Source organism: Polypterus senegalus, chromosome 9, assembly GCF_016835505.1.
Source record: "Polypterus senegalus isolate Bchr_013 chromosome 9, ASM1683550v1, whole genome shotgun sequence".
NCBI classification, from domain to species: Eukaryota; Metazoa; Chordata; class Cladistia; order Polypteriformes; family Polypteridae; genus Polypterus; species Polypterus senegalus.
The window spans coordinates 169,031,602-169,054,637 of NC_053162.1; the positions used below are offsets into that span (position 1 = coordinate 169,031,602).

General features: G+C 40.4%; 1 protein-coding gene across 1 annotated transcript in view; it reads left to right on the plus strand.

Annotated features, from left to right (window-relative positions):
* LOC120535957 overlaps positions 1-22,803 on the plus strand; it is a 42,572-nt gene extending 19,769 nt beyond the window's left edge. Inside the window, exons 5-10 of the mRNA XM_039764189.1 lie at positions 3,557-3,664; positions 5,351-5,378; positions 6,464-6,507; positions 9,493-9,546; positions 18,302-18,417; positions 22,031-22,803. Of these exons, the coding sequence (XP_039620123.1) occupies positions 3,557-3,664; positions 5,351-5,378; positions 6,464-6,507; positions 9,493-9,546; positions 18,302-18,417; positions 22,031-22,216 (536 nt within the window). The 3' untranslated portion in view covers positions 22,217-22,803. The remainder of the gene's footprint in view (positions 1-3,556; positions 3,665-5,350; positions 5,379-6,463; positions 6,508-9,492; positions 9,547-18,301; positions 18,418-22,030) is intronic.
* The last annotated feature ends 233 nt before the right edge of the window (positions 22,804-23,036 follow it).

The window sequence follows — 23,036 nt, forward strand, 5'->3', positions numbered from 1 at the left end:
GGTTTGGACCCTCTTTGGTAGATGGATGGTCCTAGTTAAAGCTTTCAGAACTCAATGCATATTTTTACTGGCTGCATGTCTAAGACCCTCATGTGACTGAACTGGAGACATTCCAGGAAAAGGCTAATGGGATGGTAGCTCGATGGTTTAATTCAGCGGTTCTCAAACTGTGGGGCACGCCCCCCTAAGGGGGCACTGAAGCTGTACAAGGGGGTGTCGAATAAATGAACAAGACATCAAAATTAATTTTTTACATTTTTATTTCAAATTTAAATTTCCAAGCATATAATCACAACAAATGCATTATAACTAATATTAAAATAAAACATTTCTAAGGCATCGATCTAATGACTAATATGTGCCTGCTTTAAAGTACACAGCCTGGCCAGGTTTGGTTTGATATTCGAGAGACACTCTGAGCTCCTTTACTATTTGAAGTTTGTTTCTATGACAAGTGGCACCACTGCTGCTGCTTCTATAGCCGCGTATTTTCAATCCAGAAAGTTTGAGACGTATCGGTATCTGTCACGAACATTCAGGTAACAGTAGATCAGGTGATAATGCAGCACGACTGCACAATATTGCCAAATTTAGTTAAATAATTTACTGCATATTGGGTTATTTCCATGATACAACTAACAGCGGTATAATATTTGTCGGAGGAATATACATTCATCTCGCGCAGATTGACTTCACCAGTGTGCTCGTTTACGAGATTTTAAAAAATGAAAACATATTTAATCATTTCTTTACATAAAATAATGATTAAATAACAATAAATAATTTATTCTTTGTTTTTGGGATTAGAATTACTACCAAAAACCACACAAGGCATTTTAACAGTTATTAAAGCACTTTTAAAAAAAAATTGTAAATATTTCATCGAAGTTAGCCGAACACATGCAAATCTTATGGAAGTAAAAATGATAGGATACCGCAACATCGCACGAGTATCATACCTTTGTTAGTTGTATCGTGGGTTGTTCTCATCTATCTTATATTATGCAGGGTGCGCAGTTTTATTCCAGTGAGAAAATGGGGCGCGAAATACAAAAGTTTGAGAACCGCTGGTTTAATTGATTGTCCAATCTTTCTCTTTAATGTCTTTTGTAAAATAATTATTACAGCAGTCAATGAAAGGTCATTAAGATAAGCCAGTGGTTCTCAACCTGTGCGGAAAGTAACAAAAAGGGGGCACGAAGATGTGAAAAAAAGAAAACAAGAATCAAAAATATGAAAAAAACATCTGTTGAAACCAAAACAAATTAACTTAAACTGCATTCTGATACTAGAACAATTAATATAGAGTTAGATAAATATTGATAAAAGTTAAGTAGGTTTAATAAAATATGCATCTACATTTCAAAAAAATGTTAGGGGGGGGCGCAATTAAAACTGTTATGAAAACTCAGGTCACAAATACTTAAAGGCTGAGAAACGCTGAGATAAGCAAACCGTTCAACACTTCAGTAAATCACAGAAAAGAGAACCGTTAAATCTTAGTGTTTTTACATCCATGATGCTGTAGAAGTGGTGGTAAACGAAACATTTTATAAATACACATATGAGAATAGAAAGTGTGAAAACCTCAAATATAAATTAATTTGTCTGTGACATTTCAACAAACACCGCTGGCTTTAGGGGATTGTTTTGTCTTGACAGAGTCCTACGTGACCCTATTCTCCTTTTTATGCTCTTTATTATGTTGACCCTAACAAAATGTTTCACATCCCATACACTTACCACTTTTAGAAGGTGCTGCAGTACAGTACTTCTCCATCCTTCCCTTCTACTTCTATAACATCATGCAACTAGATAGACTGAAAGAACAGGCAGGAGAGTTAAACGTTTATTTAACTGCATATTATAGATAATATGCCCAAATAATAAGGAAGCAGAATACAATGACTATTGATTACAAACCAATACAGCTTGATAATGCTTGATGTGTATGTTTCAGGTGGTGCCATAACTAGTAGTTACATTTGATTCTTCCTGGTCAGCTCATCATCTATACAGAACCAGATAGTCAGCCTGTCTTAATAAGGCTGCTGAGACAGAGCTGTCTTTTCTTCATAGCAAGACGGCAAAAGAGACAGCCTGCCTTTATAGGTCTCCCTCTTTATCATTCCTCTGTAGCTCCTCACACATACATACACACACACCTGAACACTTCCTGAGATCTCACACCAACAGCTCATGCACAAGCGCCTTTACAGTGCGGGTGTAACATTCACCAATGAAGCCACTCGTGCAATCTCAACCCATCAGACTAATGCTATCTGTAGTGTCAAACAAACAAGCAAAAAAAGAAAACAATTAGGCCATAAAACTTGCCCAGATGGAGCTTTCCTTATCAATGATAATCTGGAGGTAAAATACTAGTCGTGAGTCTTCAGCCAAGACTTGGAAGCTGAGACCAAAGGGGCATCTCTTATAGTAGCAGGCAGACTGTTCCACAGTTTAGGGGTCCTGTAACTAAACGCTTGACCTCTCACTGTCATTTTATTAATCTTTGCAATCATAAGCAGACCGACATCTTGAGATCTTAACTCTTTGAGGGCGGATGATGACTTTTGTCGAAAAGCTCGGGGTAGAGGACAGTAATAGGCTGTAAATGGTGACAAAACTCGCTGTTATGTTTTAGTTTGACTCTCTTTGCTAGAAGGAAAGATGGTTTGATTGATTTGATCTCGCTTACCTGCACACACATTAGAAGCAAAGAGCAAACGACCTCTAAAATGGCATCGACCAATGTGAACATGCAAAGCAACATACTCTGTGGACGACATTTTGCCTATTTTGCCATTTGACTTGTCGGACTCCTATTTTAGTGAAAGTGATCTAGAGACCGAAAACGAAAGTGAGGTACTAATCTGTCCCCAGCTGACTGAGGTGCTGAACACGCTCGCGTAGTTGATGTGCCTGGGAGGACCGCCACGACAAGAGGGACAAACTAAGATTGCGTTTTCACTGTGGCTGTCACCACCACGTGAAGACAGCCAGGCAGCCAGCCTGCTGCCCCGTGCAGCTGGCAAAAACAGCGAACAGGCAGCGACAGCCGGCACAGAACAAAGCAACAGATGTTTGATGTTGATTTACGTGTGAAACCATTGTTTGGTGTGCTGAGTTGTTTTGGGAAAATATTTTCAGCCCTCAAAGAGTTAATGTGCGCTCAGGTTTGTAAGTCATGATAAGTTCAGATAAGTAAGCCTGACTTTGGCCATTTAAGGCTTTATATGTTAAAAGGAGGATTTTGAAATCTGCCCTAAACTTAACCGGGAGCCAGTGTAAGGATTTAAGAACTGGAGTTATGTGTTCGTATTTTCTTGTTCTTGTAATAATTCTTGCAGCAGCATTTTGGATTAACTGGAAGCTGTATAAAGAACAATTTGAACATCCAGTGAACACCGCATTGCAGTAGTCAATCCTACCAGAAATAAATGCATGAATTAATTTCTGAGAATCCTGATGCTGGAGGCAGAACGTGTATGGGCTCCACTCCAGGTGACCCAACCAGTTTGCATCTTCTTGTTACACCACTTTTTCTCTTCAGATGGACTCAGCCCACTAAAGCTTTTGACTGTGGTTATTGTGGTGATAACCCTCATCCTAATCCTGCTGGCCATCTTCTTCTACGTCATCAACAACTGGAAGCAGACAGGTGAGTAGCAAAGGGCGTCCTTATCAGTCACTGGCACCCACACTTCCTTTTTTCTGATTAGCGGGCACCTCCTGCTTCCCACTGCATGTGGAGGACAGAAACTCCCTGCCCAGCGCTGCACTTTATTTCTGCCACACAGTCTGCTTGTGCTTTTCCTCTTTTTGTTATTGCTGTCAGTTTTTACAAAATTCCCCCTTTTGAGGTTTTAGATACTTTTCACAGAACTGTGAGCTTCACTTCATATTTCTTCATTGTTTGTTTGATCAGTTCAGATAACCAAAAGTGAAAGTTCCTGGTAAAGGGTGGAGTGTTCAAGAACGTCAGCCAAACTTGGGGAAAGTCAGCCATGGGAACTTCATAGAAAAAGGGGTGGCAAGTATGGAGAAGTGCATTCATTGGTGTGATGGTGATGGTTTCATTGGCACAGCTTGGTTTTCAGAGCTTTGACTTGATAACATGTTATACAGCAGATTCAGAGAGTATTCAGAACATTTTACTTTCTGGACACTTTATTATGATGTAGTTTTAATTTTAAAAGGATACATTTACCTTTTTTGCAAAACAATCTTCATTCAATATCCAATAACAACAAAGTGAAAACGGGTTTTTGGAAAGGTTTGCAAATATATTAAAAATCAAAAACTGAAATTTCACATTCATATAAGTATTCAGACCTTTGATTCAGTGCTTTGTAGAAACCTCTTTGGCAGCGATCGAGTCTCTTAGGGTAAGTTTCTATAAGTTATGTATGTCTGGATTTGTGCAGTTTATGCCCTTCTTCCTGGCAGATCCTCAAAAGTTAGATTGGATGGGGAGCATCTTTAAAATGGCACCTTCAGGTCTCTCCACAGATGTTTTATTGGGTTCAAGTCTGGGCTTTGGTTGGGCCAGTCAAGGACAGTCAGAGACTCATCCATAAGCTACTCCAGCATGGTCCTGGCTGTATCGGTCAGATCATTGTCAGGCTGGAAGGTGAATCATCGACCCTGTGAACTCTGCATCAGGTTTTCTTCACGAACATCTTTGTATTTGTTGCTTTCATCATACAATCTCCCTGTCCCTGCACCCTCATAGCATGATATTGCCACCACCTGCTTCACTGTAGGGAGTGCCCGTGCTAGGATATTTTGTGCCCTAGACCAAGCTTACTGTACTGCTATTCTGTAGCTAACCCATGCGGCTGGGTTATTTCCCCTTGTGATTTGCAACCCAGGTGAATGTTTAATTTGCCTTAATGGTGGCACCAACCCTGACCATAGGGATGGTATAAGGCAAGTGATGAGCGGTTCACCAGGCATAATGCTAGGGGTTCTTCCTAAACAGTTCACTTTTACCTCATCAAATCTGAGAATCTTTTTCCTCATGGCCTCAAGTTGTTAAAATGCAATTTGGCAATGTAGATGCCACATGAGCTGCACAGGAGCCAAGAGAGGGAGCAGACTTGGAAGGAAAGACTGGAAAGGGTGGACAGATAGACCCTTAAAAAGAAAAGAGATCGATTGGGGGTTTTAAGTCCCCCAGCACGCTAGATGGCAGCAGCTCTGGTTATCAGCGCCCAGTGGGAAGTCAGCAGGGCGAAAATTTCTCTTTCTTTCTTTCTTTCTTTCTTTAATGTTCATTTTTTATTTTCTTTCTTTATTTAAAATTGATTTTTTGTTTTCTTTGCTTTGTCTCTTTGTTTTACAGGTGAGCCTCATCCTGCCAGGTCTTCAAGGTAAGGCATCCTGCCTTTTATCTCTCTGTCTGGACACTGGCCTACCCGCTGTTGTTGGTGGCTGTTACTCTACATCTCAGGCTTTATGGCTGCACCACAGTGCCCAAAACAGCCACATTATAGTGCCACATTGATTTAAAATTCAATATTATAATTTGTAATTAAGACAGACACTGCTTAGTCACATCAGCAAAACACAGCGTCACATACCTGGTGCCGTGCCATTTTTGTAGCTCCCAGCAGTTGCCTCCCACTCTCGCTGTCTCCTCGTCTGTTTTGACATCCTGTTTACAGGTCTGTTTACTCAGCTTTTAGTCCCCTTAACCACCTACAGACAGCACTCATCAGGAGGAGACTCTCAACCAGTTCGGTAACAGAATAAGGAGATTCAGGTGACATGCTGCTCTGGTAGTTTGATTTAAAGATCTAGCACCACATCCAGGAAAGCAAAGCTCACAGACTTACATAAAGGCTTCTGTCCATTCCTTCAGCCCTAATGGCACATATTTGAAGATTTAATTTGCTGACAACTGCAAAGCAAAAACGCAAAGAGCAGTCCATCCTGATGATACCAACCCCTTATTGTGTTAAATTACACCCACAGAACTTTTTGGAAGGGCCATTTTATCATTCAACAGCACATCAGCACCACTCTGCTCTTGTCCTGTTCACATCTGTTAGCTTCCTTGTGGTTTACGACAACAGGACCAGCTCCCCTAACACTGACATAAGCCTGTCCACTTGAAATTACCAGTCAGGAAGGTCCACTCAGAAGTGCTTTATTTTGTGGCTACAATCAGCTGGACATCCACATTGACAATCAGTCTGCACACTGGGTGAACGCAGGCTACCTGACGCCTTTCATAACAGAACACAAATGCACCGCAGCTCCGTAGGGTAATCATGGTTTTCCTTTCTTCTCAATGCAGAAGCTCCTCCAAAATTCTTAGAAAAAGTTCACTTTACTTTAATTTCTCACAAATTCTTACACAAAAAATTTCCTTCTATTAACCTTAGCAGTAAAATTCTGTATGTGTTGTGCCCTTCCATTTTGAATGTACAATTCATTGATTTTCTTTCTACAGCTCAGCACCTGTCAGCCAAAAGGAAGAATCCAGCACAGAATCAGGTACACGTTACTAATGGCAATGTTGAGCAAAGCCCCTCCAAGCCCACTATTACCAATTCCAATGTAGACTTTTACATTTCCATAACATGTTTTAATATAAAGGCCATCTGACACAAGATAGATAGATAGATAGATAGATAGATAGATAGATAGATAGATAGATAGATAGATAGATAGATAGATAGATGGATAGATAGATAGATAGATAGATAGATAGATAGATAGATAGATAGATAGATAGATAGATAGATAGATAGATAGATAGATAGATAGATAGATAGATAGATAGATATGAAAGTTACTACTTTATATAATGGATAAAATGACTACATTGAATACAAAGATCATGCAGGTTGAAATACTGTGTAAGATGGGGAGATGTAGTCTGAACTCATACTTATTTGAACAAAGTCGATGTTCTTGGTGAATATGCTCTCTCATTCAGTCACGGGTGTTTTAATATCTGTGAAATTATACTTTCATATCTGAACCAATCCTTTCACATTTTCAGCCACTCTACATTTGATCTGAACCCATTCGGCCATACATTACCGGATTACCTTCTCACCTTATATTTGTGGTAGATGTAGGCTCTAATGTACTCTTTGGTCAGATATGAAGATGTCTTGTGTCTCTTATGTGAACTGTCATTTTTCATACTTGATATGAATAGATTCTATAATATTTGTGAATTACTGTAACTCTTTTGTATTTGAATCCATCACGCTCACTGAGTTGGTTGCACTTTGTTGTGTATGTGTGCCCTGATTTGAAGCCACCTGTCACATTTGATGAGATCCCATTTAGGACACCCCATCTCATATCCTGTTATATGTAACTTTGCCCTCAATTCTTTCATTGGGCTTTTCGTTTTAAATGTGTTCTCTTCTTTGTTTGGTTTGTTTCACATTGGTTGGTGTTGACCCCTCACTTATTTAAGCCCATCCTGCCCCATTTCAAGACAGCATGTATATACAGTGGGATGCGAAAGTTTGGGCAACCTTGTTAATAGTCATTATTTTCCTGTATAAATCGTTGGTTGTTACGATAAAACATGTCAGTTAAATATATCATATAGGAGACACACACAGTGATATTTGAGAAGTGAAATGAAGTTTATTGGATTTACAGAAAGTGTGCAATAATTGTTCAAACAAAATCAGGCAGGTGCATAAATTTGGGCACCACATTAAAGAAATGAAATCAATATTTAATAGATCAGCCTTTTGCAGAAATTACAGCCTCTAAACGCTTCCTGTAGGTTCCAATGAGAGTCTGGATTGTGGTTGAAGGTATTTTGGACCATTCCTCTTTACAAAACATCTCTAGTTCATTCAGGTTTGATGGCTTCCGAGCATGGACAGCTCTCTTTAACTCACACCACAGATTTTCAATTATATTCAGGTCTGGGGACTGAGATGGCCATTCCAGAACGTTGTACTTGTTCCTCTGCATGAATGCCTTAGTGGATTTTGAGCAGTGTTTCAGGCTGTTGTCTTGTTGAAAGATCCAGCCCCGCGCAGCTTCAGCTTTGTCACTGATTCCTGGACATTGGTCTCCAGAATCTGCTGATACTGAGTGGAATCCATGCGTCCCTCAACTTTGACAAGATTCCCAGTCCCTGCACTGGCCACACAGCCCCACAGCATGATGGAACCACCACCATATTTTACTGTAGGTAGCAGGTGTTTTTCTTGGAATGCTGTGTTCTTTTTCCTCCATGCATAACGCCCCTTGTTATGCCCAAATAACTCAATTTTAGTTTCATCAGTCCACAGCACCTTATTCCAAAATGAAGCTGGCTTGTCCAAATGTGCTTGAGCATACCTCAAGCGGCTCTGTTTGTGCTGTGGGCGGAGAAAAGGCTTCCTCTGCATCACTCTCGCATACAGCATCTCCTTGTGTAAAGTGCGCCAATGGTTGAACGATGCACAGTGACTCCATCTGCTGCAAGATGATGTTGTAGGTCTTTGGTGCTGGTCTGTGGGTTGACTCTGACTGTTCTCACCATTCGCCGCTTCTGTCTATCCGAAATCTTTCTTGGTCTGCCACTTCGAGCCTTAACTTGAACTGAGCCTGTGGTCTTCCATTTCCTCAATATGTTCCTAACTGTGGAAACAGACAGCTTAAATCTCTGGGACAGCTTTCTGTATCCTTCCCCTAAACCATGATGGTGAACAATCTTTGTCTTCAGGTCATTTGAGAGTTGTTTTGTGACCCCCATGTTGCTGCTCTTCAGAGAAAATTAAAGGAGGAGGGAAACTTACAATTGACCCCCTTAAATACTCTTTCTCATTATAGGATTCACCTGTGTATGTAGGTCAGGGGTCACTGAGCTTACCAAGCCAATTTGAGTTCCAATAATTAGTTCTAAAAGTTTTGGAATCAATAAAATGACAACGGTGCCCAAATTTATGCACCTGCCTGATTTTGTTTGAACAATTATTGCACACTTTCTGTAAATCCAATAAACTTCATTTCACTTCTCAAATATCACTGTGTGTGTCTCCTATATGATATATTTAACTGACATTTTTTATCGTAACAACGAACAATTTATACAGGAAAATAATGACTATTAACAAGGTTGCCCAAACTTTTGCATCCCACTGTATTCTGTATATATATTTGGCTCTTATTTAAACCTATCCTTTCCTATTTGAATGCATCTTTCCATGTCTCAAGGTGTGATTGCACCCTGTCACATATGCAGACAACCCACTCTCATAACTTTTTGCATCTTTTCACCTTTGTGCAGTTCTTTTCTTGTTGAAGTCTGATAGTTTTTCCATTTTCAGAATGCACAGTTCTTTTTTTTTTGGAGCATGGCTTTTTTTGTTGCTGTTGTTGTTGTTGCTTTGCACATCAAAGCCAATAGAGAAAAGTGAGAAAACTGTTAATCAGCAAATATGCTGTTTACAAAAGTTGGTGCATTTTTCAAATATGATTGAAGTTAACTCTACCATCTCTTCTTTTGCTTGGCAGCTCAATATGAAGTAATCTATGGAAATGACTTGACCTCTAAAGCAGCTGATGCTGGTAATTTTTTTTAATTTTATTTCTGTTGTATGCACTTGTAATCTTAGGCCTGGGAAGTGCACCACTATACTCCAGGCTAAAACATGAATGCATTTCAATAGCATCTGTCTGATGGTTCTTGGACTGAACATTTGGTTATAACACCCGTTTTTGGGTTTTCAGGGGTCAGGATTCAATACTGTGAATAAATACTACAGTATATACTACATTTACTTTACTGTGTTAAATCCTGATTATACTCGTCATTAGCAGTACATTTTATTGACTGTCTAGACGGTTTGTTTTTGTGTAGTGTGAAAAGAATAAATGAGTATTTTGTGTAACGCTACTGTAAAGTGTACAACTTGAAAGTTTTTCAGAGATTCATCTCTGCAAATCTGTTGTTATCTTCGTGAAGTGCAAAACAGCAGACCCCAAACCCAAAATGATGAAAAGGACCTCACAAATTTTAAAGAAGGGTGTTTATTAACTAACAATACACCAGAAGTTTTACACTCAGGGAGGGCGCAAAAGAATAAATAAACTAGATAACAACAGACCTACTGCCCCTCTGGATCTACTTGTACAGGTTCTCCCTCGGTCTAATGTATGGGGTCTCTGAAAGAATTACCACATCCCAAACAACACCAATGCTCTCCCTTCTCATCTCCCTGATCCTCCTTGAATCTCTGGCCTCTTGTCTTCCACCTCCTCCTCTTCCTCACCTCTACTCCAGACCTGACTCCAGGCTCAACATGGCTGGTAACCAGAAGGGCCACTTCAATGGTCAGCAGTGCCTTATGGAACTTCTAAGGTGTTCCTACACCTCCAGCTCTCAACACCTACTGGCTTACCCCCAGTTACCTGTTCCAGTAGCTCACCTGTCTGACCTCTCTGTCACCGTCACTCTCTCTGGTGTGTTTTTAACACTTCTTCCCCATAATGCCATGTGCCCAGGGAGTGACTTACTCCTAGGCAATTACTCATTTTGGACATAGCAACACCACATGGTGTTCTTATACTCTCACCAGGGCACCTTAGTGTCTTACTGATTCCTGCCCTGCATCTCCCCTTTTGGACTGTAGCTGTGATTCTTACCAGTCCCTTCTTAAAAGATATTAACAATTGAAATCAAAAGTACTTCATAGAAGCAAGCGGTGATTAACTTTCAAGACTGCATTCACGTCATCAACAGACATGACATGAGTGGATTACAAGTAGGTTCGGTGACATCTTTCGCTCCTGCAAGGTGGTACTGTTGTAGTGGGCCTTGTAAACAAGAGGAGCGATGTTGAGAGTCTGTTAGGCCGGAGCTTACTTGGCAGTTGGCTTGTCTTTCTATTGAATTGGAACATTTCAGAACATAAGAGAGGAATGTCACATCATGGAGGGTGGCAGCTAACACACACACACCTACCTATCCACACACACACACACACAATATATTTGATTTGGAAAGCAGAGAGCTGCTAAGGCTACATCCACTGCTGCTACATTTTCATTTAAAAATGCCTTTTTTACACCAAAACAATCTCCATCCACACTAATGTTACCATATCCTTTACAAAGGTATCTCTGCCCAAACTAAAATGACCAAAAACACATACAATATAGTAGTTTGCATACATTTGGCATGCATGCATTGTCATGAAAAGAAGGGGTAAGTGTCCTCAGCACTACACATTCATTTACACTTTGCGTTTAAACATGGAGAACAGTAATGGCGAATACAAACTGACGATGAGGCGGAATTGTTCTTGAGAGTAACACACTTGTATAAGGCAGGGGTGTCCAACTCCAGTCCTGGTGGACCGCAGTGGCTTCCGGTTTTCATTCTAACCATCTTCTTAATTAGTGAGCCATTTTAGCTGCTGATTAACTTCTTTTGCCTTAGTTTTTGACTTGACTCAGACCCCTTAGCAGTTGTTTTTCCTTAATGAGCAGCCAAACAATAATGAGATACAAAATAAGCAAAAACAGGACCAGCTAACCTGAAAATAAAGAAAGGTGAAGGTCTTGGTCATGCTGGGCTTCTCAGGTCACTAAAACATCTTGACGGTGGTCTTAGAAAAAAACAGAAAATCAACAGTCTGCTGTGGCAAAATGAGAGCAGCAACAAGTCCTGATATCCAATAACAACTTTAATTAACAGCAAGAATTGGCTTCTCATTAAGAAACTGGTTGGTGTGAAACTGGTTTGAGTTTGACATTCCAGTTTAGCTGGTCATCTGTTGGCTTGTTTCACATCTCATTTTTGTTTGGCTACCATTTAATGAAGAAACGAATCCATTCAGAGGACTGAATCTTTAAAAACAGGGCTATTAAAATGAAGGGAAAAGGAGTTAATTAGCAGTGAAAACTGGGCACTGATTAAGAAAAGGGTTGGAATGAAAACCTGCAGCCACTGCAGCCCACCAGGACTGGAGTTCGACACCCACGCTCTAGAGCAGGGGTCCTCAATCACGGTCCTGGAGGGCTGCAGGTTTTTGCTCCAACCCAATTACTTAAGAAGAACTTATTGCTCAAGTGACACTTCTGCTTCACTTTAGCTGTCTTGCTCATTTGAACCCTTATTGCTTATTTTAGTCTTAAACAGTTGTATTCTTGGTTTTTAATTGCTCCTAATTAGCTATAACATGCAAATGACAAGAGAGACCAGCATTTCTCTATTTAGTTTGTTACCATTTACACCTGTGTGTATTCATTATGCACTATTAGGTTTAATTTAAATACTTGGAAGGAAAGTGAAGAGAAAAAAGTGAAGAACTGAGAATTACTCATCCATTTTAGCCTTCAAATCATTTGGATGATATCCTTAGAAAGGGGAAGAAAATCTAGGATATGAGAACGACCTGACAGAGCAGAGTTAAGTCACTAACAAGCCATGAAATTAATTTATTGACAAGAATTGCTTTCTAATTAAGCCACTGGGCTAGAACAAAAACCTGCAGCCACTGCGGTCCTCCAGGACTGTGATTGAGGACCCCTGCTCTAGAGGAACCCTCAAGTACAGTAATTCTGTAATTAATTATAAATTCTTCTCGTCAAATGATATCATAATGACCGATTTTATGATCAAAAAGATTAGCATCAGAGCAATAAATAATTACTGAAACGTTATAGAATAGTTCATGACCGGAGTAGGAAGGGGAGCACAGTGGCTGAGACTGTGTACTGAGCAGGATCCAATCAGGGAAGGGCAACGTAATAAGCACGAACCAATCAGACTGCGGCTAGAGTCTGCCTGTTCAAAGCTCTACTTTTTCACTCATCCATATTGCAAGGCCGGGCCATCGTTTCCATAATGCATGACTCAGGAGTGCACTTAAAAAAATTTCCATTTTCAGAGATTAAAAATGCCGGCACAGAGACTAATGTCTGCATTTTTATCAGAAAATGTGGTATTGTGGCCACAGCCAGCTGTAAGTGTAAGAGGCAATTTAGTCTGGAGATAAAGCACAGGCCTATTAGAGTCAATGTTGTGACCTTGCAACCCCAAGATGAGGAGCAATAGGACCCCCTGAGGCTTAGATTATCAGGCCAGTGACTTGTCTGTCAACTCAATGTGAGTTCTTCAGAATGTAGGACTGTAGGAGATCATATAGTGGAGGAGGGAGACTCACATACATACATACATGGGGAGTGTGGAGGTGCTCATTGTGTGAAGATAATTGAAATGGCAATCGGAAAAAGTGAAGGCCAGCTGTAGCAGGCTCAGTGACATTGCTGCCCCCATGCTGAAGATTAACGGGAGCCCCCCCAGAGGCTACCAGTTTATCTGTGCAGCAGGCCAGTCACCTATGTTTCAGTTCTCTTATTATTATATTTTTATCATCATCAAGGAGGCATGTGGCTGACATACATACGTATCATTATTGAATTTGGATGATGGGATGGCAGAAGCTCACTGCAGAATGTAAATTAAGAGGAAAAAATAATAAGGGAGATCAAACAAAGTCCTGTTAGGGTCAGCAGAGACACATTGCTACACCCATGCTGATGGATGACAGAAGCCCCTCAGGCAATAGGAGGGACTCCTATCTGCATGCAGGTCATTGACTTCACTTTCCACTTTATATTTGAGTTCCCACAATGCATTACTACAAGTTCTGATCCAGCCCACCCTGCATCTGTACCTTTGTGTGTGATCCAAAGAGAAGCTCACTGTCGCAGGTAATTTAAGTGAGAGTGACAGACGGTGTGTTTACATGCACGCACATAACCAGGTTACGGTGAATAACCTGACTGTGACAAGAAACCTGGCTTCTTAAAATTCCTTGTTTATGTGTGTAAATAATCTTTTGGAGTTCTGCTTTGTCAAAACACTCTGATCTCAGGAAACTGCTCAAAAAAAGTTAAACATTATGATTGCCCCCCAATGAATCCAAAAAGAAGCACAAAAGCCTCTGATTATTTTATAAATTTGTTTAATCAAACTGATACATTATTAATATGTTTCTGTTACTGGATAACTCTTTTCTGATTGGCTGGGTTTTTGAGCCCTACAAAGGACGCGCTATGAGTGCCCTACACGCAGTGCTGCTGGAACAATAATAATAATAACGCAGGTATTTCTTACTTCAGTAAGACACTCGTTACTTTAAGATGTCATCGGACTACATTGCACATGTCACCTTTAACGTGTTACCCTACTGCTCTCCAGAGTGCCTTGTTGAGTTCAGCACTGTACATTCAGTACATCAACATATATTTAGTGATGTCTAAACTTTTGACACCAATTGTTTAGCCAGGAGAAGGAATAATGTGATAGCCCGAACATTCGACTCTAGAAATGTACATTGTGAATGCTTTTTACCTGCGCCTGCTGAAAGTAAGTGCATTGCAAAGCAAATATATGCACAGTCTGACATTGTGCCACTTAACTGGGTTATTCGTGGAGAAATCTACCTCTGTTTATCAGGTTTCTCAGAGGCCAATAATCTGTTTTTTCTAACAAGAATAAGAATTTCATAGAATTTTAGAAATAAGGTTTCTGTGAATAATTGGGTTATTGAAGCGTCTGTTTGATAAAGGGATCTATGCTGGGGTGACATCACACTTGATGACTACAGCTGTTTAAGTGAGAGTAAAGGAGATAGAGAGGCCTGTTAAAGTGACATCATTGCCCATATGCTGAACAGTGACAGAAGCCCCTCAGGTTACGGGAGATTCCATCTACTCAGCAGTCCTGGAGGATGGTAAGTGGAAGATCCATTTAGAGGCATTTGGTTCAAAGAGGTTACAGTGCATATATACTGAAATTGCAGGATGTGGAAAAATAAGTGAAAAACAATTTTAAAAAAGGAGTTAATTTATGTCTTAGCTCTGATGTGACAAGTGACATCTTTAACAACATGGTGGTAATAAATCCTCTTGTCCTCCCATTGGAAGAGGGATATCTGTTTAACATGAATTAACATCCATCCATCCATTTGCCAACCCGCTGAATCCTAACTACAGGGTCACGGGGGTGTGCTGGAGCCAATCCCAGCCAACGCAGGGCGCAAGGCAGGGAGCCAACCCACCACAGGACACGCACAAACACACCAAGCACAAATATCTAGCAATTCACTTTGGACTGGTTAGTGTCTACTGACCAAAGTGTTTGATTAAAACTCTCATTTAAACACAACACTAATCCCGCAAAGGCTGATTGAGAAATCTCCAGAGTAAATGAATTTTGTTGAATCGTACAAGTGAGAGACTGATGACTAATTCATTAACTTTCACTCTTACCAGGCTGAATTTGAACATTTCCATGAAGCAGAAAAGAGTTTCCCTTTTTCAAAACCAGCACACTTGATGCAGACAATGCAATAACTGCACTTAAATTAAAATAAAGGATGCCCAAAATTTGAAGCATACAATAAGAAGATTATTATTATTTCCCATAACAAGTGAAAGACATAGTCATTAGGTGGCCTCATTTAGTTAAATTTTAATGAATACATTTTTCTAGAGCAGGGCTTCCCAAACTCGGTCCTGGGGACCCCCTGTGGCTCCAGGTTTTTGTTCCAACCAGATTCATAATCAGTGACAACACCTGAGATCGCTGATCTCATTTAATTAGCTAGTATTTTGTTTTTTATCTTATTCTACATTCAGAAAAGCACAACAGCATGATTTTTCCATTTATAAGACATTTAGAAATATTCCTGCTTTTGCTATTGATCTAAATGCTTAACTTTCTTTTGTTAATTTTGTTATACTGTAGTTTGCCCTTTCTCTGTGTAGTTTTCCCCCTTCGTTGTATCTTATTAATGACCATTCAAAATGAGCAGTGCAGACACCCAGGAACTGAATCATCAAAGGCTGCGACTACTTTAGCTTCAGACCAACTGATTAGTAAATAATGGATTAATTAAACAATTAGAACACCTGGAAAAGAAGGATGAAAATCAAGATGAAAATATAGTTAAAAAGAAAAAAATGAATTATTCCCATATAACTGATTGGTACATTTTAATATATATATATATACAGTATGTTTTTTTACCAACCTTAGTTTTCTAATTTCAATATTGTTCCCAAAATACAGAATTTGGGAAATAACAATTCACTTTATTACCCCAGGAGCCCAATTAAAAACATAAGCTGCTTGGAACAAAAACCTGCAGCCACAGGGGGTCCCCAGGACCGAGTTTGGGAAGCACTGGTCTAAAGTGTTCTGCTGGCAATCGATTTCTTAAAGGTTTGTGAATTCAGTTAACTGGAAACTCTAACCTACTATTACTGAGTGTCCCCTAGTGATAGGGAAATGAAGCCTCGTGAAGCTTTCTTTCTATTTGTTACGAAGCACCGAAACCTCAGCCCCAGTATGAACAGCGACATCTGGTGATTAACTAAGGTCAAGGCAAGCTCTCAAAAGCGCAAGTGAAGCAGCACTCACTGTTTCATCCTCATGTCACCAGTAAAATTTCAGAAAAGTCTGTTCATTTTATTCTGCTAAGTTCCTTGTCCATTTATACTATTTAACTTTTGAACACCCTTTTCCGCTGTTAGTCGCCATCTGTCACCAAAGCTCTCCAAATCTCTCTCTCCTCATAACCCAACATTGTTAAATGAGAATGATGCATTTTATATAGGCTACCTGTTAATTTAACGCCAGAGCTATCAAACCAAGGAAACGATATCAAACCAATAAAGTGCGCTGTGAAACACGGATGACGTTCGAAGCTGCAAACATCCCGTGTCACGTGACAGTGGTGTTTTGACACAAGCGCTGGCACAGTGATAGGATTCACTATGCTTCAGATTGACTGACACAAGCTTCGACGCTTCGGTATCATTTTCCCATCTCTAGCGTCCCCTGCAGTGGAGCAGTATTCAGCCTTCCAATATAGACAAAGGTTACCTATGACCCAGCACCTGAGTTAACATCTTGGAAATTGATGGATGGATATTTTAATAAGGAGATGCTCCCTGGTGTTCTTCTGCTCCCAACATAATGAAACTCAAATACACATTATGTAAACATGGCAAATTCAGTGAAGACGCACAAAAGGAAACGAGCAACACAGGTAGAGCATTAAGTATCAGACATTATCCAAATAAAAGCCTGTTGCCTCCACTTACCCATCCTATATGAAGTCTTCCTCACTTTCCATGCCTTAGTCACCTAATCAAGTCCTTGCCCATATTTCTGAGCTATCACCCCAACTCATCTCTTCTTTACAGACTATTTGCTCTATCAGGAGGGTAGGCTTTAAACCACATTCTGAGGGTTTCATAGTGGCTTTGCCCAAAAATTACTTCTAGAGTTAGAGGTGGGTCTGTAAATTAAAGAGTGCCCTCCAGCCTTTCTCAATAGCGATCAACATCAGTCAGCATCTCACTAACAGTTCCTGCTTGAAGATCCACATGAATTATGGGTATGGGGGGCTATACTCCTTGAAGATAAAGCATTATAATTTCACCTGCAACTACAAGCAGATAGCAAGGCTATGTATCCCCACCTCTATGGGCCCACAAGCCTCTGAAGACCCCCTAGTTATGCCTCTTGTGTCTGCAATATGTATATGTGAATATTCCTTTCTTTAACTGACATCCACCACATCATTAATTGCTTTGAAAGCTTTAAGATTTTTAAGAACAGGAAAAAAGAGAGTAAAGCATGAAGTGAATTGTACTTTTACATGCCTAATAAAATTAAATGGAAGTAGGAAATGGGTTTTTGTAATTGGCATAAAGGAGACCCTGAAATAGCTGAGGCTAATTATTACATAAATCAGTATTTCTCAACCTTTAAGTATTTGCGACCCGAGTTTTCATAACAGTTTTAATCGCGCCCCCCAAATGTTTTTTTGAAAGGAGCCCACTAATGCCAATTTGTTCTTTCTTAATAAATGATATATCATAGATGCATATTTTATTATACCTACTTAACTTTTATCGACATTTATCTTACTCTATATTTATTGTTCTAGCATCAGAATGTAGTTTAAGTTAATTTGTTTTGGGTTCAACAGATGTATTCTTTATATTTTTGATTCTTGTTTTCTTTTTTTTACATCTTCGCGCCCCCCTTTTTGTTACTTCGCGCCCCCTTAGGGGCCCACCCTACAGGTTGAGAACCGCTGCCATAAACAAAACAGCACAGTCTACTTAACAATTGATCAACGCAGTTTATTGTATTGACTATCAGTAATAAATGATCATCTGTAGTACTTTTTTCTGCAGTCATGAAGTAATGAAGTAATGGATGGAAGCATAATGAAGAGGACAAGCACGCAGCTTTTTAAAAAGAGTTGTTCCTGTTTCTTTCTCTCATGTGTAGATGTTCCCAATGATTATGAAATTCCTTATGCTGACATTGTCATCTCTGCCCGGGACAGCGGGATGCTAGAGGACAGGCGACTTCCAGAATTTGTCGTATGTGCCTACGCTGTGCAGGTGAGGATGTGCGACACAGACTGTCCTGTCTGGAATGACCACTCTGTGGCGCTCTTCACTTCTTGTCTACTCTGATAAAGGATATCATGCTTCATCCAGAGTGTCTGTCCTGGCCTATGTTTATTTTTTTTTTTCTGTGTCTTCTTTGTTTATTGTAAAGTATTATTTGGGGGTATTTGTTGTATTTTAGTATTTTCTGTTACTGTTGTTTTGTTTCTTAAGTATTTACTATCTGTGTATTCTCCTATGTTCCTTGTATTTTGTGGGTAGAACTAAGAGGCGGGGCCACCCTGACATCACTGCTGATGGACCCCCGTCACTCTATAGGCTGGGAGTAGGCCCTTCAGTGGTTAGTTGTTGTTTGGAATGCACATTTAATCAATAATAATAATAATTCATTTTTCTGGTTTCTGGATTTTTCGTGCTTCAGTCTTTAGTTCTCAAGTAATGGATTTTGTTTAGGATTTGTGCCTTTTCAGGCATACATTTCTGCCTTGTTTATACCATTCTTGAATCTATTGGGAATTATCAGTAAATATTTTTTCATTTTTAAAATTTTTTTTATTTGGACTCGCCTCTTGTTCCAGGGGTTTTGTGTTTCCTCTCCTCTGTGGGGCATTTATGCGTATTTTTGTAAATTATGTGGCTTTTAGTTGTGTAATTTGGACATTTGTGTCAGGAGTAATTTGTGATGGACTTGTATCAGCAAGAGTGAAAGGGAAGGTCTACAGGACGGTAGTGAGACCAGCTATGTTATATGGGCTGGAGACGGTGGCACTGACCAAAAAGCAGGAGACAGAGCAGGTGGCAGAGTTAAAGATGCTAAGATCTGCATTGGGTGCGATGAGGATGGATAGGATTAGAAATGAGGACATTAGAGGGTCAGCTCAGGTGGGACGGTTGGGAGACAAAGTCAGAGAGGTGAGATTGTGTTGGTTTGGACATGTGCAGAGGAGAGATGCTGGGCATATTGGGAGAAGGATGATGAGGATAGAGGTGCCAGGGAAGAGGAAATGAGGAAGGCCTAAGAGAAGATTTGTGGATGTGGTGAGAGAGGACATGCAGGTGATGGGTGTAACAGAACAAGATGATGAGGACAGAAAGATATGTAAGAAGATGATCCACTGTGGCAACCACTAACGGGAGCAGCCAAAAGAAGAAGAAGAGTATTTCAGCCACAGAGAAAAAAAGTTAGGGACACATTGAAAATTTCTATTTTGTGATTAAAGTGGACATTTCGGCTTAAATCTTGAAATGTCCACTTTAATCTCGTAGTTTATTTTATTATTGAAGTAGACCATTGTAAATGTCATCTTAAAACCAACCCAGTAGTTAATCACTAGGTGCTTCTTGTATTAAGAGGGGTTTCAGAGGAGCGACAGCGTCTCCTTGGGGTGTGTTCAGCCCCCCTCTTCACAACGGTGTATGGGGGGTAAGGGGTTGACGAACAAAGTGAATGTTACAAAATAAAACAAAAAAAACCTAAACTTTTTTATTCTCTGCCCTGTTTCACCTAGACCCATTATTTATGTGTTAAGATGCCTTGTTTAACGCCGTTTTGTTTAGCGCTGGGATTTCTTAGAACGTGTCCTCCAAGTTAAGCGGGGTCTTACTGTATTATGTTTTATTACAATCAATGAAATCTCAAGAACAGGTGGGAACAAAGGCAAGTCACCATAAGGTCTCTATTTCTTTAATTTTACATTAACATACTGTATTTTCTCTCCTTTTCTCTACTTTCTCTGTTCTACATCTATGCCTGCTGGGATAGGTGGTCTGACTGATTGTTTATAAGTGTATCCTACGATGAACTGGCGTTCCATGCTGGGTTGGTTTCTGCTCGTTATGTCCGAAACAGGGAAGGTTTGATTCTCACAAAGTTTCTCAAAACTGATGCTAAAATTTGTTTTATTGTGATTGAGAAACTGAGAAATGCTAAGAGTTCCTTGGGGTGGGAAGGTCATTTTTGGGATTGCAAAACAATTAATATTGCTCTTTAAAACCTTCTGTACACATCTCTGTTTACCTGTTGTATTGTCTTCATGGGGTCTTAGGTTACCCTCTTTTCTCCTTTATGTCATTTATTATGCAGACTTGACCAAATGCCTCAAATGCCAGACTGTAGTCAGGTACCATATTTCAGGACGATGTGGAGCCAACCCGGACACAGACAGGCGGACATGTTGTTTTTGATGCCACCACATGTTTATTTACAATTATTTACAAATATGGTCACTCAGACCCAGTCAATTGTGCACAAAACACCCCAAACACAGTCCTGGCCACAAATGTCTTCTCTTTGGGCCGCCTCCACACTCTCCTCATGCCTCATCCTACTTCCACCTGACTCTAGCCTTGAATGAAGGGAGACGGCCCCTTTATGACCCAGATGAGCTCCAGGTGCTTCCGACACTCCCCCGTTGGCCACTCCCCAGCGTGGCGGAAGTGCTGGCTGTTCTCCCGGCAGCTATCTGGGTATCGTCCTTATTCTTCCCCCCAGCACTTCCTGGTGTGGCGGAAGTGCTGAGGTAACAGGTCCCCAAGGCATTGGGGCGCCTCCTGGCGGTGACCACGGGCCCCTACAGGGTGGGGCTTCCATGCCCTCAACCCGTGGCCCCCAGAGCAACCAGGAAGGCGGCCCCCACGTGATCCAGGGTGGGCCTTGACCCTCTTCCGGTCCTTCACGGCGTCCCGGCCGGGTCGTTGCCCCTGGCATCCCTGACAACAGTATGAGCTAGAATGAGGGCTGAATCTGCCTAGGCTGGCTCATTGGAAACTATACACTCCCACCTGTGCAAGAGGTGTGCCAGGGTCCATTAGAATTAGATAAAAGAGGCCTGCAAAGACATGGTGGTCTTTTTGTCTCTCTCTCTCTCTGCCATTTTCCATCCTGAGGACAGGTCATCTCTCAGTCTGTCTCTGTTTTAGCCATGCAGACGGCATGCTGTATCAAGGGCCATGCTGGACACGTCTGACCAGAGAACAATCAGCATAATTGAACAAAGAGCCACATGGTAGCCTATTATGAGGTTGAGTTATTTTACCAACACTCATGTGTTCTGCTGTTTTGGGCATTCAGTATTATCTATAATGTATGATTAAATGCAGAATTGTTTTCTCCTGCCTCTTCTGTACTCTTCCTAACTGTCTGTGGTTACTGATGTAAATGAAATGAACTAGAAGTTAAAACCCTGACAGTATGGTAAGAGTAAGAGATTTGGGGCCTTCTGCTATGGTCTTAAAGAGAAAATAGGGTCACCTTAGGACCCCACCATGACAAAACAGAGAATTACCCAGAAGCTCCACACTGGCTCTACCTCATCACCATTCCCTGCTGGCAGTCTGGTCCCATCACATCTATGTATTATGGTGCTTTGATCTGGTATAGATTAATTTGACTTTCCACTCCAGTCTGATTACAGCTAATCAGACTTGTGTCTCAGTTCCCAGAAGTTTGATCTCATCACTATCATTTCTAGGAGTGGGATTGTGTCAGATCCCAGTAGCCTTGACATGTGTGAAGACAGGCTGTTTGATACCAGCAGTCTACAGATACACACGTCTACTAATGTACAAAACATTTCTGATTTCTTTCATTTTCTTTTAAATCCAGGATGAAGGCACGGACGTGCTAAATTCTGCTTACCAATTTGCTGATAAAGACACTAAGGACAGACTGCAAGTTGGACCACTGGAAGTCACTCGGAAACTGAGCACCGGCTCAGAATATGCCGTCATCAATTACAGTAGCCACCCACCTGGGAGCCCCAAGAGGCGCAAAAGCTTTCCCTTTGTTTAAAAGTCTTTACATTCTTAGGGACATTTGGCCCCACTTCAGGATGACTTACTAAGAAAGCATTACTAGTAGAACAAGGCAATGGATGTTAGTAATGCCGACACTGACCAGAGGGAAATCCAATGCTCAAGACATCCAGATGCTCAAAAAAGCTAAACATTGTCATTTCTCTGCAACACAAAGAACAACAAGCATCAGCACAGGATGATGGCTGCCAAAGGCACAGGCTCCACGACAGAGGTGACCACACAGAGTGCTGAGCTGCATCATCCACTGGCTTACGGAAAAACGCACTCAACTAACATTGACACTGCAATCCTAGCAAAAAGTAAAAGAAAAATGGCATTGCATTGTCATCCAAAACTAACAACTTTAATATAGAATTGTCTCTGATAATCTCCTCTTAGAATAAGCAGACCTGCTACTGGATTGGACATGACTGTTAATTATTAATCAGACTTTTTATTTCAAATTAGTTTGTTTTATAGTGTTATAGCATATACAGTGCCTTTCACATCTGTTTGATAGTGCCATCCCCACCCATCTATCTTATTCAGTGCTTTTCTTCTTCTCTCAATTATATAGTGCCTTTTATATCTATCTATTATATAGTGCCTTTCATATCTATCTATCTATTATATAGTGCCTTTCATATCTATCTATCTATCTATCTATCTATCTATCTATCTATCTATCTATCTGTCTATCTATCTATCTATTAATGGCAGATAGATAGATAGATAGATAGATAGATAGATAGATAGATAGATAGATAGATAGATAGATAGGCAGATATAAAGGCATAGATAGATAGATAGATAGA